At 39.2% G+C, this 17,442-nt stretch overlaps 1 protein-coding gene across 1 annotated transcript in view; it reads left to right on the top strand.

Annotated features, from left to right (window-relative positions):
- Positions 1-16,638, top strand: part of pappaa (pregnancy-associated plasma protein A, pappalysin 1a) — a 93,350-nt gene extending 76,712 nt beyond the window's left edge. Inside the window, exon 22 of the mRNA XM_044334387.1 lies at positions 10,606-16,638. Within this exon, the coding sequence (XP_044190322.1) occupies positions 10,606-10,710 (105 nt within the window). The 3' untranslated portion in view covers positions 10,711-16,638. The remainder of the gene's footprint in view (positions 1-10,605) is intronic.
- Positions 16,639-17,442: the final 804 nt, after the last annotated feature.

The following is a 17,442-nucleotide window of genomic DNA, read 5'->3' as shown; positions in this document are numbered from 1 at the left end:
GTCTGCCAGTGGTTATTAGAAATAATGAGTAATAAAACCACAAAAATAAAAATAATGAGTGAAGTAATATTTTCTAACAATCAACATTTACAGTGAAACATGACAGGCTGATTTGTACAAGGTTAAGATCGCTGTGATTTTTGCAATGATCACAGATTACTGCATGTCAGGTAAAAAAAAGTTCTGAAGAAATGGGGTCTAAGAGGCCAAATAACAGTTTTTCATATATTTACGACTCATGCTACTCGGCCATGAACATATATTACCCACCTCCTACTGGAAAGAGGTTCAGAGGTCCATGATTTGTTTTTGTCCTTTATTCATAACTTCAGTATCAGATGTAAGGTATTTTACCCTAAGTTCAATAGCAGCAGGAAAGTCAGTGAGCAGCCTGCTGGGAAGTGACCTCACTCCTGAAGTGGTTTCGCTGCTGTTGATTGACGCTATCTCATCTCTACATCTTCTGGCCCCAATCCAGTCCAGGGGCTCAGCCAAACTTGCATAACTCACTTTTACTGACAGACCCCAAAGGGAGGATAGACCATTGAATTACTTCAGCAACAAGAGGTGGAGTTGGGTGAGAAGAGAGCAGGCCACGGGTCTTGTTTGAGTTAGTTCTTATGTTGTACATCAAAGGGATGCATGGTCAGTTTAACTGAACATCTTATGTTTGGGTAGAAATATTTCTTGGTTTTGACATTTTGGTCAAAAATGGGTTGGGATTAGTCCAAGACTCCCCCCAAAAATAAAAAAAAATAAAGTTCTTAGAGAAATTAACAATGTACAGTGTAGCACAAACTCAAGAGGTTGTGATATGTAGCACAACAAGCTAGTGAAGCACTCTAAACGGAACCGCATTCCTGTGCATGCACAGTGGTGTCTGCCTTACATGGAACTACTCTCCAGAGACTGAAAATCACCGTTATTAGTCTTTGGAGCTGTTTCCAAACACAGTGCTCTAACTCTTCGTAATGAGGGACCATGTCACCCGGTGCAGCAGTGTTGGCTCACTGATGTGTTTTGAATAGTTTGTGGACAACAACGGAGGTCTACAGTACAGAAGAGTAAGATACTATATCAGGTTTTGGATATACACACAATACTTGTAAGTAGGATCAATTCATTGTCGGTTTGGCTCTGCATATGAGACTTGTCAACAATAAGAAAAATACAGAAAATTGCTAGCCTTATCCTTTAAGGTGAGCACAGATAAACTTTCTACTTTCAGCAGATGAATGTGAAAACCTCTAGTGTTAAACTCTGCACATACAGTACCAGTCAAAAGTTTGGACACACCTTCCCATTTACTTGAATGAGAAACTGTGGCCAAACATTTGACTGGTACTGTACATCATTCTGCACAGTGGAGCTCAGACATCCAAGTGAAATAAGAAAAACACATTTTTAAATGGAGGCAGACTTAAATCAACATTTAAGTAAATATACTGTATTTACAGACTCTGACTCAATATTAAAGGACTCAAATCTGGCCCAAAAATCTTCATCGGGACATCCCTAACTGAAACAATGTTATTTTCAGTGGGTGGCCCCAGTATTATAAAGTAAGTGGATCACCTAAGCTCAAGAACTCCAGACTGCTTGCCCAAATCCTACTTGAAGGCATTTTGCCCTGGCATTATTTGAAGAAAACAGTCTGGCCGGTGTTTTCCACTTCTAGGTCCGCTGGAAACGATTCGGAAAGATACGAAAAATTGCTCTGAAATAGCCAATGATAATTTGATTTATCAGCTGCCAGGAGCAAGGGTCAGTGAAGGTTATTGTGGGTGAGAAACAAAAAGGAAACACTAAGGAATGAAACTGATTTGTGAAATTGATATGGGAGCAGAGGAAAAGCAAGATGTTTGATATAATCCCTTTTGATTGTTAGTTTGTAAGTCCATTGCCTAATTGATGCTGCTTGCTTGCGTACACATGTAGCCTAATGCCTTGGCTCATATAAACATAGCCTATTTCCATGAAACTCAGATTAACCTGAATATCGGTTTTAAATTATTTGCCAGACGATTTTCCTGACAACTTTATGTTGTTTTTTTATTGCATTACTTTGATATTTTTTCATCCACATTTAAATTTTCTCCATATTTATTTTCGTTCTGGTACTTGTGCTTGGTTAGGCATTTGGATTTAGTTGTTTATTCCTCTTGGGCAAAACTTATCCTCATAGTCATCCCTATTTGATCAACTCAGTCAAAACAGAAACAGGGTATTTTGCACCTGATTCTGATTTTCCCCAAGCTGAACACATGCGTGGCAGGCAACCAAGGACGGAGTTGCATAAAAACCTTTAAAAACAAAACAAAATGACACAATATATGACAAAAGGAATCTGTAACTCATTTATGACAGTCCCTCTACTCTGAGATGGTGAATAATAGATTTACTGGGTGACAAAGGCAGGCAGTGTTTTCCTCTTTAGTGGGAAGTCACTGTTTTTGTCAAGACCACAAGTGAAGACTTTGTCCCAACTTATTTAACTGTTCCTTAACACGGATTTTGTTTTCACAGAATTTGTTGTCTGTGTCACAATGGGGTCATGTGATGTCAGCTATGATTGATCTGCATTTAATGCGGGTCCTAACATTTATTTTATACAAAGATATTATATTGTGTTCTTACTATGTCTTTAACAGAAGTGATCAACATAAAGAAATTGAATGAATGGTCAAATAATACATTTATGAAGTTTATTTATTTGGTATAGTTTGATAAGCTACTCCATCAAACACCTAAAAATGTTAGTGTCTGATTATGAAAAACACTCACTTAATTTAGAAGTAGAGTAAAAGATATCTAAAGTGTATTTCTGGGTGAGTGTACTGTAAACCATACATCTCTTATTGCATGATCTGCTCTTTCAAACAAACATCAATGAAAAACACCTGTATTTAAACAGTGTAGTGTAGTGTATATATATGTATATAAATTAACAGTCTGGTGATATTCTATATATTTTTATGATTGTCAATAAATCTCATGGAGGAAAAAAAAGCAATAAAATGAATGAAAATGAAACTATATATTTATGACCTGTTTTTAAAGATTTACATCTTTAGTAGGAATAAATGGGCTTTGGGCTGAATGCCTAAGACAGGGTTGAAAAGTCATAAAGTTAAAGACACACCTAAACACATTTTTGGTTTTGGTCTTTTAGTGTTCTTTTATTCCCCTTTTTTTAACAATTCAAAAAATGTAGAATATTGCCAGCCATATTCTTTAACACCTGTTATTAATATTATTGATAGAGAACAGCTCTCATTATAGAAACATGGATGTAAACAATAAAGGTTTCAAATTATTCAAAAAAAAAAAATTGGCTTTGCAAATGTTTTATGAGGAAGGTGTGCATTCTACGTGTTTGTTAGACCTCAAGGATACAAATCATGCTTCTTTGGGTGGGAAACACTGAATGTAAACAGAACAGAATTTAATAAGACAACTGCACAGGGTACCTTAAAGTTATTGTTACTGAGTAGTTTTCAAAAGTTGTACTTTTGTACTGTCACTTGGTGGTGTTGTAGCTCATAAAAAAGAAAAACACATTTGTATTTATACAAATATTCACATGTATACACAGTTTCACGCCCTCAGAACAGCAGTTGTTACTTTTAGTGATTTTGGACATTATGGCTAGCCATGATGTAGGCAGGCTAATGACAGACTAATGTCCGTCTTCCCCCTCTCATTCTCATACACTCATTCACTCTCTCATTCAGCTTTTCTTCTACTCATTCACACTCTCACTCATTCACATTCTCTATTTCTCACTCTCATTCTCATTCTCACTCACAGTCTCTCTCTGTGACACACACACGCACACACACACACACAACCAACCATACGTCTCATGAATGAACACACCAAACACAAATTGTTATGTGCAAGAGGTCCCAGTGTGTTGTGACACAGCATGTGAGAACAATGATGTTACGCCTTCTATAAAACCACACACACACAGACACACACCTGTTATTTATTCCCTTTGCCAAAACGTTAATACTCTTTCCCTCTGATCTTCAGTAATGAGGTAAAAGAAACGAACAGGACCAAAAATAAATTTTTCATCAGACTTTAATTTTCCCTGATCATCTAGAGCCATATATCTTTTTGTCCTTTTAGTCTTACAGCAAATCATCCAAAGGTTAAATGAATCTTCCCTTGCTTCATTTGTTCATTTATTTATTAAACCAAATGTTCATACCATCATTATGTCTTATGTCCACTGAGATACAGCACACTGAAACATCTGCTCACCCCTCCTTAACAGAAGATGCTTCACTGACTTCTTCACAGCAGCTGCATGATTGTTTATTACTTTTTCCCAACATCAAACGCCGTTCTGCACAAATATGAAATGATTCAACAGTTTAATATGAAAAATCATAATTTTTGGAATGTGATAAAATTTCTTCCAGATACAACTATTGAGCAATTTCTACTCTTTCCAAAGTAGCTTAAGCTTTTGTAGGAATTAGGTTATTATCAATTATTAAAGTTTTCCAGATTCTTCCTGCTTCTTCTCTTGTCTTTTTCCTTGTCAACTCAGTTTCATCGTAAAAAAGCAAAAAGCAAAAAAGAAGCATTATTGTGCACTATAAAGCAGTGGAACTCAGCTGCTCATTTACTTTTTCTCCTCTTCCCAGCAAACACAGCTCTCGCCTTGTATTTTGGTAAAGATTTGTGTATTAAGGAGTTCTGGATGACTTGCTGTGTATTATTCCACAGGAGCTTTGAAGGTGCAAGGACTGGCTGCACGTAAGGTCACCACAGGATCTCCCCTTAATAGTTGCAAGCTGTTGGCTGGATTTGGAGAGGCAGGGAGGAGAGGAGGCAGGGGTATGGAGTATGCCTTTGTGAGGGTTGCCTGCGCAAGACCCTTTTTGTAGAGCCCCCCCCCCGCACCCCCCTTGGTTGGAAGGAATTCCTTTCTTGGATGCTTGAAGCAGTATGCAGAGGGCACTGATTATATAGTTATATGGCTTGGCCCCTCTAAAACAACTTTTTCTACATGTGTCTGTATGTTTTTCTGTCTGCGCTGGCAGTGGGGTCTTGGGATCACTCCCAGTCCCTCACCCCTGTTTACAACTCTCAGTCTGGCACAAGTACGCTCAATACGTGACTTGCTATGTGTCATGATTGATGTTTGTGTCTAAGCTGATGGTCCGTGATAACCACCACTGACCACTTACCTCTCCGTCTCTGTCGGTTTCAAACAGAAAAAGCCCTTTGCTCCCTTTCAAAATAACATTGCAAATTTTATTTGTCTTCTCTGAGTTTTTGGCTGTTACCAGATTTACATTTTAAAGGTGACATATTATGCATGTTTACATTTTAATCTGGGGATCTACTGGAATATATTTGCATGATTTACAGTTTGGAAAACTCATACTGACCCTTTACACAGGCCCTGAGTTCAGCCTCTGTCTGAAACAGGCAGTTGTAGCTCCTGTCTCTTTAAGGCCCCCCTCCCAATGAGCGCACTCTCTTCTGATTGGTTAGCTACCGGAAGCTGCTTCAGACAGCTACGTAAACAAATAGTAGTGGTGAGATTTCACTTCTGTCTCTCGTTCTTTACTCGAAACTTCTCAAATTCATCCGATCAAAAATATGAGAGTGGACAGTGCAAACAACACATGGAAAAACCTTAACAAAGGCTATGGAACAGACGGCTGTTTATGGGCATATGCAACAGCTTGTCCACAAGGTCGAAAAAAAGAAGCGGCAGAGCAGGCTGAAGCCAGGGCTTTTGACTTTCAGGGAGCCTTTCTAAGTATGCTAACCTCTAGTTTTGGAATGTTGACCATGTTTACCATAGACATCTGACATCATAACAGTATATAAATAACATAAAATCACAAAAAGCACGATATGTCCCCTTTTACGCATTCCTACAAAATCCACAATTTCTAACAGACTTCATCTTTTGCAGCTGCTGCGGATAGATAGATGTTTATCAGTGGGGAATAATATTAATTCCTATTTCTCAACATTTGAAAGCCTTTAATTTTCTGCTTTAACATGTTCTATATCAATTACTCACATAACCGGATGCCAAAAGCACATGCCATCAACAGCCCCCTATTTTTTAAACGTCTGAGGGCAGCTAAGTTGACTTTCCCGTTGCCAAAGCTCTGCCAAGGCAATTAAAGGGAAGGAAGGGGCCGGGGCACAGATAGGAGCAGGCGCCCGCACATGCAGCAGGGGGATTTCTTGGTCACGGCATTAAGAGTCGCTTTCTTACCTTCTTACTTTCTCTTTTTTTGTCAAGCCACTGCAATGCAAACAGCAGAATGCAATAGCTTCCTTTTGATCCTAACTTTTCTGTGTATTTTTGTGTGTGGGGAATGGGGGCTGACGGTTGTGGGGCAAAATGCATTTAGATGGGAGGGGAAGGAAGGGTAATGTGAAGGGTGGAGCAGGGCTTTTCTACACAGCTGAGCAAAGGTAGTTACACACCAGTGGGGACACACTCCCCGCAGTTTTTTTTTTTTTATCGCTTTGGCTGTTTGCGGATGCCAAGTGCTTTCACTTATTTTGCCAAACACAGTAATGTGTTGTTTTGCTCTTAAGTTGCCCTTTCTCTTTCCTAACCTCATCTGTTAAAACTTTTTTTTACTCAGTTTCTTTCTGTCTCTCATTTAGACATCTATTCAAGTTTTTTTTTATACAGTTACCACGACCAAGTGACAGTTCTGTCATACAAAACTGTTTGGAATCATGAGACTGTCTGTAGCATGAATTAGTTGGAGTACGGGCTACTATTTGTGTTCCTTTCACCTTGAGGTGGACGGGCAGTCCACGCCTTTACTTGAAGAGTTTACCAACTTTTATGTAAACAGTGTCATGGCTCTTGTCAATCAGATGTAATTGTCTTTTTAATATCACTCGTGTGCACAGAATCACTTGTGTGCACAGAATCATTAATTTTTTTCATTGATATGTATATATTCATCAATATGAAAACATGCTAAAGAGGTACTGTGATCCCCTTAGATGTCTCTTAATATATTTTGAAGACTGAAAAAAATGTTGCTAGTTATCATTCAGTCTAATAAGCATTGTTACTTACTACTGAACAGTGTGTTTTGCATCTCTAAATGTAAGGTCAGCCAGTTCCCTTCTCCCCTAGCTTGTGCCCCTTACACACCTTCTTCCTTTTAAGCACAGGCTGACATGTACATACTGCACACACAGAAATGAGAGGAACTCTGTGTTATTTTGACCTGTTCCTGAGATGGAAGGATGGGGCTCTGACAAGGTCTGCGTTCTTCAGAAGGGCTTTCATGTTGCAGTTAGTGGGTGTCCTCCCCCAGCCCTCCTCCAGCCCTGGGACACGGGGCAGCATGAGGGCCCCCAGGCCCACAAGGCCAGCCAGTCCCATTTCCCAGCCACCCTGAGAGAACCTCAAGTCAGGGCCAGATGTAGCAGCTGGCCCAGCCACCCTGGAGGTCAAGGTCAAAGGAAACCATGTCAAATTTGCCACCCACCATCATTCTCTAGATAGAGAGATAAACAGAAGTGGCCTTGGAGGGGAGATGAGGTGTGGAGGGGAAGTGGGAGGGGTAGTGGGGAAGTGTGCTGCAAGAGAGAGGAGTAATAAAATAAAGTTAACTAAGGAAGAGAGTCTGAAAGGAGACAAAGTAAAAGTGTGAAACTGAGAGATAGTGTAATTAAACTAGGAAAGGGTCAGGTGGGAGCGAGGAGCCCCATGCTCTTGGTTTCAAAATGCCACAGAGGAAGCACGCGTGAGTCACGCGGTTGACAGCTGTTTCTGAAGTGTGTCCAGCCCTGGGCTTGTAAAGTTGTCATATGTAGGCCTCATTTTCTCAGAGGAGTCAGGGCAATGCCCACTCCCCACCTGGCCCTCACATTAGGAACACCCCCCGACACAAACAACTTATTTTATACCCCATTTCAAAGGGGAGCCTGCGTCACCGCTCCTCAGTGACTAGCATGCTCCCCCATGTCATTCCACAGACCGGCTGTCTACAAAATCCCTGATTCTCACAAACTACTGGTGGTGTTTCCTGTGTGTTGCATTTAACACAAACTATAACTGTTTTCATTTTAGGCACTTACTTTACACTGCTACCCAGAGCAAAATAAGAGACTAAATTTACGACATACTTTTAGCATAACTAAAAGAAAGTGGTGAGTTGTAGGCTCATTATTTAAATCAGCTATAATCGTGTTTTAATCTAATATTATATCAAATGATGTGTAATGTCAGAGGTGTCACTTGTAGTGATGAACCTATCAGAGATTATCACCCAACTCTGCAGCTCCCCTCGGCTTTATGAGGGTTAATAGTGAGTTTCAGTTCATTGTTTAGCTGTCTGGCCCACAACTTTACTGTTTTGATTCACTCTCAAAACTCTCATAGCGTCATTCTCAGCCATTGTTTTCAGAGCAAAAATTCTAAAAACCCACCGATGCTCAGCATCAAACTAGCTGGTGAGCATAGTGGAGCATTTAGCAGCTAAAGAGCCAGATATTTCCTCAGGAGTTGGTGGAGAACAAAAACAGAGCTAAAAGAGAGTGAATATTGGACTAGCATGCACCAGGTGGACAGAAATATGACTCCAAATGAATGATAATAGTGCTCCATAACTGCTCGATGTGTAAATAAGCAACTGTTTGCTAACAAGTTTGCCATATCAACTTAAAAGGTTATAATATGAAAGTGTTGTGTTCATGTTTCCGCCCCAAAGTTGCAGTTTAAGTCCAGGTTTAAGGATATTATGTTTTAAAAAATCCTCAAATTTATTAGTCTTTATTTCAAAACTATAAATACAGGTATAAATGTGAGATTTTGAAAATCTAAATTTTAAATGAATAAATATGTACTCTTTACAACGGCACTGAGCTGTGGAATAACACAATCTAGATGCATGAGGACATTATTAAATCTAGATGAAAAGCAGTTAAAATGGATTTGCTCCTTTTAAGAAACCTTTGTGTTTTCTCTGAAAATCACTGAAAAACCTAAACAGCTAGCCTTCATTAAGCAACCTATCACAGCCCACAATGAGGTTGCCATCACTATCCAGCATAACAAGATGAATTTCGATTTGCCCATGTTAAGTCAGTCACTTGGAAAGTGGGCCTCAAAAGTCCCAAACTTTAAAGCTTATGCTGGCATAACAATGCCTTTTAGTGGATGGGAAATTGTTTCCTAGTCATTCTTTTCTAATGCATTCAGTAAATGCCTGACTAACCCTCCCAGATAGTATTAGCTGATGATGCAATTTGTTTGATGACATTACAGTACTAGTCTGGGTAATTATACAGCAGCTACTCAGACCATCCCCTGGAAACAAGTAGCAGCCACACAGCTCTCACTAATAGCATTTAACTAATAGCTGTCTTTGGCATTAGCTATGCTATCAACTTAGTATCTGTTTTGGTTACAGTGGCCAGTATTGTTGTTACATTTACACTGTATACTGGGATCCATTGTGTGAAAAAGGTAATACCACTTAACCCTAATAAGAAAAAGTGACACCGGCAGCAGGCCCCTACAAATTGATCTGATAAGTCACCAGGACACAAATGCAGACATGCCCTTGATCTGCTACTCACCTTCCATGACTTGGACCACATGTGTTCCTTGTTTGGCTTGGAGATGGGGGACACATTTTGTGTACCCAAACAGCTGAAGCAGGCCCCCCAAGAGGTGCGCAGACAAGGCAGCAGCAGCTGGTGCTGGTGATGCACTGCCAACGTTATCCAGTGACGTCAAACGCCGGGGGCAATGACCACTGATCTTCCGGTTCTATTTTCACATATTTCACTTTGGCATCAGAATATCAGAGAAACTGGGATATCAATTGTTCTGATTTTCCGAGACTGTGATACATTATGGGTCTTCTATGAACGCCAAATGCAGCACCATTTCCGACCTCCATGACATACATTACATACAAGTAAGATACCAACAGTACTAAGGATTCATGCAGTGCTAACAGTTTAGCTCTGAGTTCTGGTACACTTTGTACGCAAAGTTTGTGTACCCAATACAAAATGAGACAAATAGTGTAATGAGAACCATGCCATTTTAATTTCAAACCTGTTTGATATCTGCGAGAATCTGGACTACATCAGCTATGACGAAAGCGAGAGAAAGAACAATATGTATGTGTTCGGGTGCATCTGACAGAAAGAGAAAGAGAGAGAGAGGTGGGGAAAGCTAGGTAGTTTGCATGTCCACCTGAAATATTATACATTAACAAATATAATAAAACAGAGACATTGAAAAATAACAGTCCATACTGTATTTTGATCACATGGCAGATTGTATAGAATTCACACCTCTTGTCTACATGTTAGGTACTATACAGCGCCATTTTTTAATTTGCGGCACCATATCATCAATTGGAAAGATTATATATTTTTTCCTGGGATTTATATTTGTTGTTTTTGCAAATTGAGGATCTTGATTGGAATTTAAAGTTATTGCTGTGGATGAGAACCCCTTTTGATCCCTCAATATGCATTTGTAATAGATGCACTGATTGAGCCAGTGGCTTATAGAGTTACAGGCAATTACATATTATCAATGTGAGTATCTTTGTCTCTCCCACTCAGGTGATTCCATTCCCCATGTCCTGTGACATACGGGATGAGTGCTCCTGTCGGGATCCCAATGCTATTGAGAACAAAAAGGATAAACACGTCCCTTCCCTGGGGTGACCAACCTGTGCAGGGACCTCTGTTCAACGTCCCAGGACCCTTGCTCCAACACAACACAGCCAGAGTGGCCGAGGCAGACCCCCCTCCTTCATCCTCCTCTCGGCCTCCAATTTCCTGCACATGCTGCTTAACAGGCATACCTCTCCATCCATACTGCAACCCCAACCAGCTGAAATGCCTCCGACACCACATCACAGAAAGATCTAGAAAAGAGGATGGGACTCATGAGACTCCACGGAAAACTTCATTTCTCAGCTAAAAAGGAAAGTAATCCCCCTGCAATACCATCATTACAAAACATATATAGCAAGGAGGGAAAAAAATACATGAAACAGACATTTTTTGAGAGAATAAGAAAAAAAAAACCTAAACAAAAACATAACCAAGCCTAGCTAGCATGCCTTTTGTTCAGTTATGTGCTAGCTTCAGTGTCTATATTAGTGACCTTGCTCTACAATCACATGATTGAACCAAAGGTATTTCAAAATGTGCAAGTGGGGGATTGTGTTGTTGTTGGCTCTATGATTTGCAAATATGAAGGAAATTAAGACAAACGTTAAAAATAATCCTTAGACACTTTGAAGGCATGTCCACCACCTCTTTGGAGGGGCTAGAAGTTTGTGCTTATATCATTCCTGGTTTCAAACTGGTCAGACATTCTGTATCTCTGTCCTTTTCAGTAAACATATGTTCCTTCATAGGCACATCAGAGGCTATAGAGGTTATACCTAGCTTGGTGGGGAATGATACAGCCATATTGTTAAGTTTCAAGCCACAGATTCAACACAAAAAGCCAAAATGAAACACACAAATAGAAACAGAAATTGTCAGCTAATTGTTGAACAACCACAGAAACAATTTTCCAAGGCAATGTTATAGTTAGGGCAAAATTCTGAATGCATATTTAAAAACCTTTTTAGCATGGCTTCCGCTACTGTGTTTGCTGCTACTCGCCATCTTCATATTGTAATATCTAATAGGGTTTGACAGCTTTGTCTGCCTTGCTGCTTACAGTACCTCTTTACAGCATTCATCCACACTTGCATGATAGTACAGATACCTTCAGCTCACATGAATACAGAATACATGTTGACAACACCACATATGAAATGCACTAAGAACCCCAGAACCTCACTTGTTATTCCCATTTATCCCAACTGCCCAAGAAACATACAACATACATTGACCACGACTTAAAGAAAGTCATCAATAACACCTCACTTCGGGTTGGGGTGATTTTAGTTTCAGTTTGAACTCCTCCCTCATGGCGCTTGATAAGAACTTTGTTACCTCAAGCACTGATTCAAAATGTTTAAACTGAAAATAAAATGACTCCAGCCCTGTTCAGAATGTAGTCAATGCTTGTCAGGAGTCTGTGGCTTTTTTGATCGCACAGTACAGCACAGCACAGCACAGCACAGTCACACAAGAGTACAGACATAAAGGGCTGGATATAGGCCATGACTCTTCATGAGAATGAGTAAAGGTGGAATAAGACCATATCTGACACACACAAACACACGCAAACACGCACAAATAAATGCATACACACATCTCTTTCATTCTCCCCCTTCCCAGTAGTATTGGACTCTCAGCTGTAGCTCTGCAGGCAACAATGTTGTATATGAAAATGACATTTGGATGTATATGTCAACACAGCATTTGCAGTCACAATATGATCAAAGGTCCCTTAGATTCTCTGCTGGGTCTAGTGATTAAGTAATTAATTTAACCATTGCATTTGTCTCTGCAGTAAAAAGTGCACTTGGCTGCTCCGCACTTTTCAGTATTGTGAACTTGGGTGTCCTTCCCCACCAATTAACTTTATTAGATTATATGGCTGCTACCATCGCTTTGTATTTTGTTATTCTTCATTCCAGACACACATACACTAGTTTTTTCTCATGCACATTTGATAATGAAGGCTGCTTGGCATATTGGTCCAAATTTTGCTGCTCTTATTAGGCTGCAACCATAATCGTGGTTACAATCAGCATGATTATGACTTTTCATTTCATCCGGGCCAATGGCACGGTCCCTCTGACTCATATTAGGCTGCTATAGCATTCCAGATCATTCTCATCAGTAGGGGAATCATCATACACAGCAAGCTGTACAAGTGGCAATGTAAGATCAATTTCATGTCATTGTAGAACAACTTAGACAAAACCACAATATACAGAGAAAGTTAAAAAGGTATTATTTTCCACCAAATACAAACCAAAAAAAAAAGAAAAAAAAATCAAAAATATCATGTAAATATTACTATATGTTCTTGATGGACAGGAGCGTTGAAAAATGTTTTTAGGTTTTTTTTGTTTTTGTTTCATGTATTTCATTTTTACAAAATGTCATATTTAATCAGTGTTTGTATTATTGACCTCAGTTACTGCACTTTTTAGTTGCCATGTAAGAAGAAAAAGTATATCTTTCAAAAATGTTTAGAAGCTGCTATTGTCAGAATGGTGATCTGAAACAAACTGTATGATATTCGGTCATTTGACTCCCTGTGTTGCTATTAGCTTTCCTTTCATTAGTGTTTTATTTGTATCACACCCTAGATATTCCTCTCCAACCTAAACTGACTTTGCATTCGATGTTGTCAATTAAGTAGGGAGGTATTGTCACTATGAACCATATATCCACCCACTCGTCATCCATAGAGACTTCAAATCCCCCGAAAATAGGGTACACGCCAATGCATTTTATGTATAAAAATATTGTCACATATTTAAGGTCTGGCTTGACTGCAAATCTGTTTGTCTTTTGTTTTGCCCTGATGTTTGTATAATACATCATCTTAGGTTAAAGGTGTAAATTTTGGCAGAGAAACCAAGAGATGTCGAAGGAGAAGGAAAGCTTAAATGAAGAAATTCCCATTAAAAAGGGACTATTGAGAGACTTTGTAACTTTTATGAAATATGAAACTTTGTAAGGACGTTCTAACGGCTACATCATCTTCAAAGATTGCATTTAACACTTTATATGAACAAATATATAACCCTGGTAAAAAAAGACTTGTATTATGTTGATATTATAAAATGATATGTAATATTAGTACTCCAGATACTGCTGCTTTACATAGAACTGTTACCAGTAGGGAGAGACTGACCTGCAATCACTACACTATACCAATGACATGCAGTACTGTGGTTCATCATCTGCCATTGAGGTCACTGGAAAGCCATTCCAGCCATTTGAATGGATGAATCCGAAATCTGTCATTGGATCCTTCCTTTCATTCTATAAACTGAGTAAACATAACCGTTTGTTGCTTCCACCTACTTTGACTAACTTAGAAATATCCTCCTTAACAATTACTTGTATCATCAGTCAATGTCTGGATACAACAAATGATTGTTATTGCTATCAGAAAGGGATACAGGCTACAGAATGTGACTGCATGTCAACTTGAAAAATTATATTCTTAATATTGGAGAAGGTACCCATAAGCCATAGCTAATCAAGATATTCATGGAAGGAAATATAAGATTGCGCATTGGATGAGGACATCACCTCTCTACTGTAGTCATCACAGGATCCCTTGCTGTACCTCATGCCTGTAATGTTTGCTGCTTCTATATTTTTGGTATTTTAGTGACATTTTTGCGTCTCATAACAATGGTGTAAATAGTAGAACTATTTATTGAGAGTGTTATACTTTTTTAAGTTATATTTAATGTCCATGTAAGTTATTTTTTACATTGTTCTTACAAAACATTATCGGTTGTGAGTCAAAACTGTCATTTTGTCTCTGTCATCACAATCTGTTGGGATCATTGCTGCCAAGCCTTGATCAGACGTACAGTACCCTTCAGGCCCACAACCACAAAAGAACTTGTCTCATTGGTCATTAAGTGTAGATGGACACTGCTTGTATCCAATGAGGATTCACCACATGTGTAAATGTTACTGAGTGCAGTGTATCTTTTTTCCCTTTAAAACCAGAATGTAAAGTTTTTTTTTCTTCATTTGCTTATTTTCTTTTAAATGCACACAGCCATACATACAAAGAGTTGTGAAAAAAGAACCAAGTATATAATGGTCAAGTACATAAATCCATAATATAGCAAACTATGTTTTGAGAGCCAGTGTAAGGCACGAGGAATATATGTACACGGCCGGCTGAGGGCAGGAGAAAATGGACAAGTGGCAAAGAGAGGTATCAAAATAAAGAAAACAAGGACAGGAGGTCAGAAGGCAGTCGATGGTGCCCCAGATAGAGTGTTCCGGGATGGGGGAAAAGTAGGAGGTGGGCAGAGAGAGGGGAGAGAGGTAGGGATGGGTGGGCTGCTTTTCCTGGCCTGTCTAGGTATTTGTCCAGGTGTGAAAATGTGTACTCACAGAGGCTGCCCCTGGGCCAGGGGTTGCCAGCACTGACTGGCAACAAGCCGAGGCCAATGAGTCAGAGTTTCTCTTGGGGGTGGCAGCCATCCCTCTCTGGGACTCCCACCACCCCTCCCTCCCCCCTCCTACCTCCACCTCCCCACTCCTCAACACACTGCCTCATCTGTCACTGTCAGGTATGCCTGCACAGGGCGGCCAGGGTCAAGCTGGCCCTGTGAAAATGGGAGAGGATGTTTGCCCAGCTTACAGAGCCTTTTGAAGTTAGGCTGAAGGAACACAGTTCTCCTCACCTAGAGCCTGGCTTATCACATAATATGATTTGTAGAGCAGTCTTTTTTGACAGGCTTTGATACCTCTCCACATTTTCCACCAACAGTCGCTCCTTTGTTTCTAATTTAACACCTGGTTGTTGTATTGCTTGTCTAAAAGTGGCAGAACCTTTGTGGTGTCTAACTCATTACGAAGCGACGGGGCGTGTAAGAAAGAGTGTCTGAAGCCCTGATGTTTTTTGCTCAGATAATTGTGGAGAAAAATACTGATGTGCCATCTTGTTGTAAGACATTTTCTTTGTGTATTGTAACACATGAAGTACCTCTCACAGGCCTCTGGTTATAGAATGGTCCACATATGTCTGTTTCCTAATCCCTCAATAAATAAAAAGGTGAATTGTCCTTTTTTCTAAGTGGGAAGTACAAAAAAAAGTGTATTTACATATTACGTGGATATCTAGTGGTATTACTGCGATGTTTCGTACCCAATTGCTCAACAAATATATTTTAAGATGTAAATAATAATATTATATGATGATTGTATTTGCAAACAATGTACTAACTGTTTGGGAGTAGCGCTTGGATTGATTTTTATCATAACTATTATACAAAGAGATGAACCGTGAATATGTTGTGCATTGTGTCAAAGTATCACCTGCAAGACAGAAAAAAAAAAAAAAAAAGACCTGTGATGCTTTACCACACCACTCGCTGTCAGCATTTATTTGTTCATAATGGCTCAGTACAAGCACTGTTGTCAGTTGTCTAAACCATGAATTTATCCATTGAGTCATAAATTATTTATTTGTTGTCAAGATGAATAAAGTCATAATGATCATTTCTGGGTCTTAAGAGTCTAGTGAAATCGATCTTCATAATCCAACTTGACTGATCTTTATTATGCATTGAGAAGTTATTTCAAATTTGTCTTAGTTAACTGGCACCAACCAACAGCTTTAATTTCTCCTTACTTTATACTGTATATTGTTGAGTCTTATCCCTATGCCTATGAGTTTGCTGAAAATTTCACCAACACTGTAAAGGTAGCCATCAGACTCAGTAGTCTCTCCCTCCCTCTGATGGCCTCCTCTCTCTTTGGTTCTAACACAGTATGCACTTTTTCAGGCACATATACAACAGATTGGACTTTTATGTTTCAGTCGATGTTTCTCTCTGTCTTCACAGTTGCAATTATATATATTTTTGGTGCTCTGGTACATGGCAAAACATGTCTGATGTGTACTATATTTTCATAAGGAAGAGTCATAAAGATGAGTATCATGTTCATTTTGCTGTCATTTATTGTGTAGAAATAAAACACTGGTTAAAGTGAACATAAGCTTGAGGAGTGTGGTCAGTTCTTTGAAAGTTTTTTTTTTTTTTTGTCATTGCTGAAAACATGATATTTTTAACTTCTGTTTGCCTCTTAAGAGTAACTTTCCTCTGGAAGCCATTGAGGTACCACAAATTTATAGTGAGCACTTTCAACACAAAAAGCGGTTATACAAGAGGAACTCATTCTTTAAGCCATCATTGATACATTGGCATGGAAATGTGAGTGCTGTTCCTGGCACACCAATGACGTTAATGGCCTAATTTGTGAGAATGAACATCAAGCTACTGATTTTTAAAGTGCAGTTAATGTTGCATGACTGGAAAGAAACTGGATCTGAGCTTAAAGGAACAGTTTGTTGAGGGAGGTGGAAAAAGAAAATGCTTCCCAGCAGCTCACATGCAGAGAGGCATACCCACCTTCAGTTAATGATATAAATTAGAGTAATTCATAGGGGATAGCTGTCTGTTAGTTCAGTGACTGATTTCCACCCTTTCCAGCTCAATGTAAATATTTTTCAGCTGGATCATGTGGTAAATTGGGTAAAACCTGGGAAATAACAGCATCACACCGCATTCTACAACTGCTAACTCAAAATATGATTACAGTTATATTCATCTGAGTCTCATTTTGCCATCATGCTAATTAATTCTGATCCAAATATTTCTATTACATTGTGAAACTTCACTGTAGTGGTTTGTACTCCAGGGACTTAACTTCGGTGAGGTCTGTGTCGGTTCAGGCAAAACATATGACACATGTGCACCACATCAGCTGATCAAA

The sequence above is a fragment of the Thunnus albacares genome, chromosome 18 (assembly GCF_914725855.1).
Source record: "Thunnus albacares chromosome 18, fThuAlb1.1, whole genome shotgun sequence".
NCBI lineage: Eukaryota > Metazoa > Chordata > Actinopteri > Scombriformes > Scombridae > Thunnus > Thunnus albacares.
This window is presented reverse-complemented; position numbering and strand designations above follow the sequence as displayed.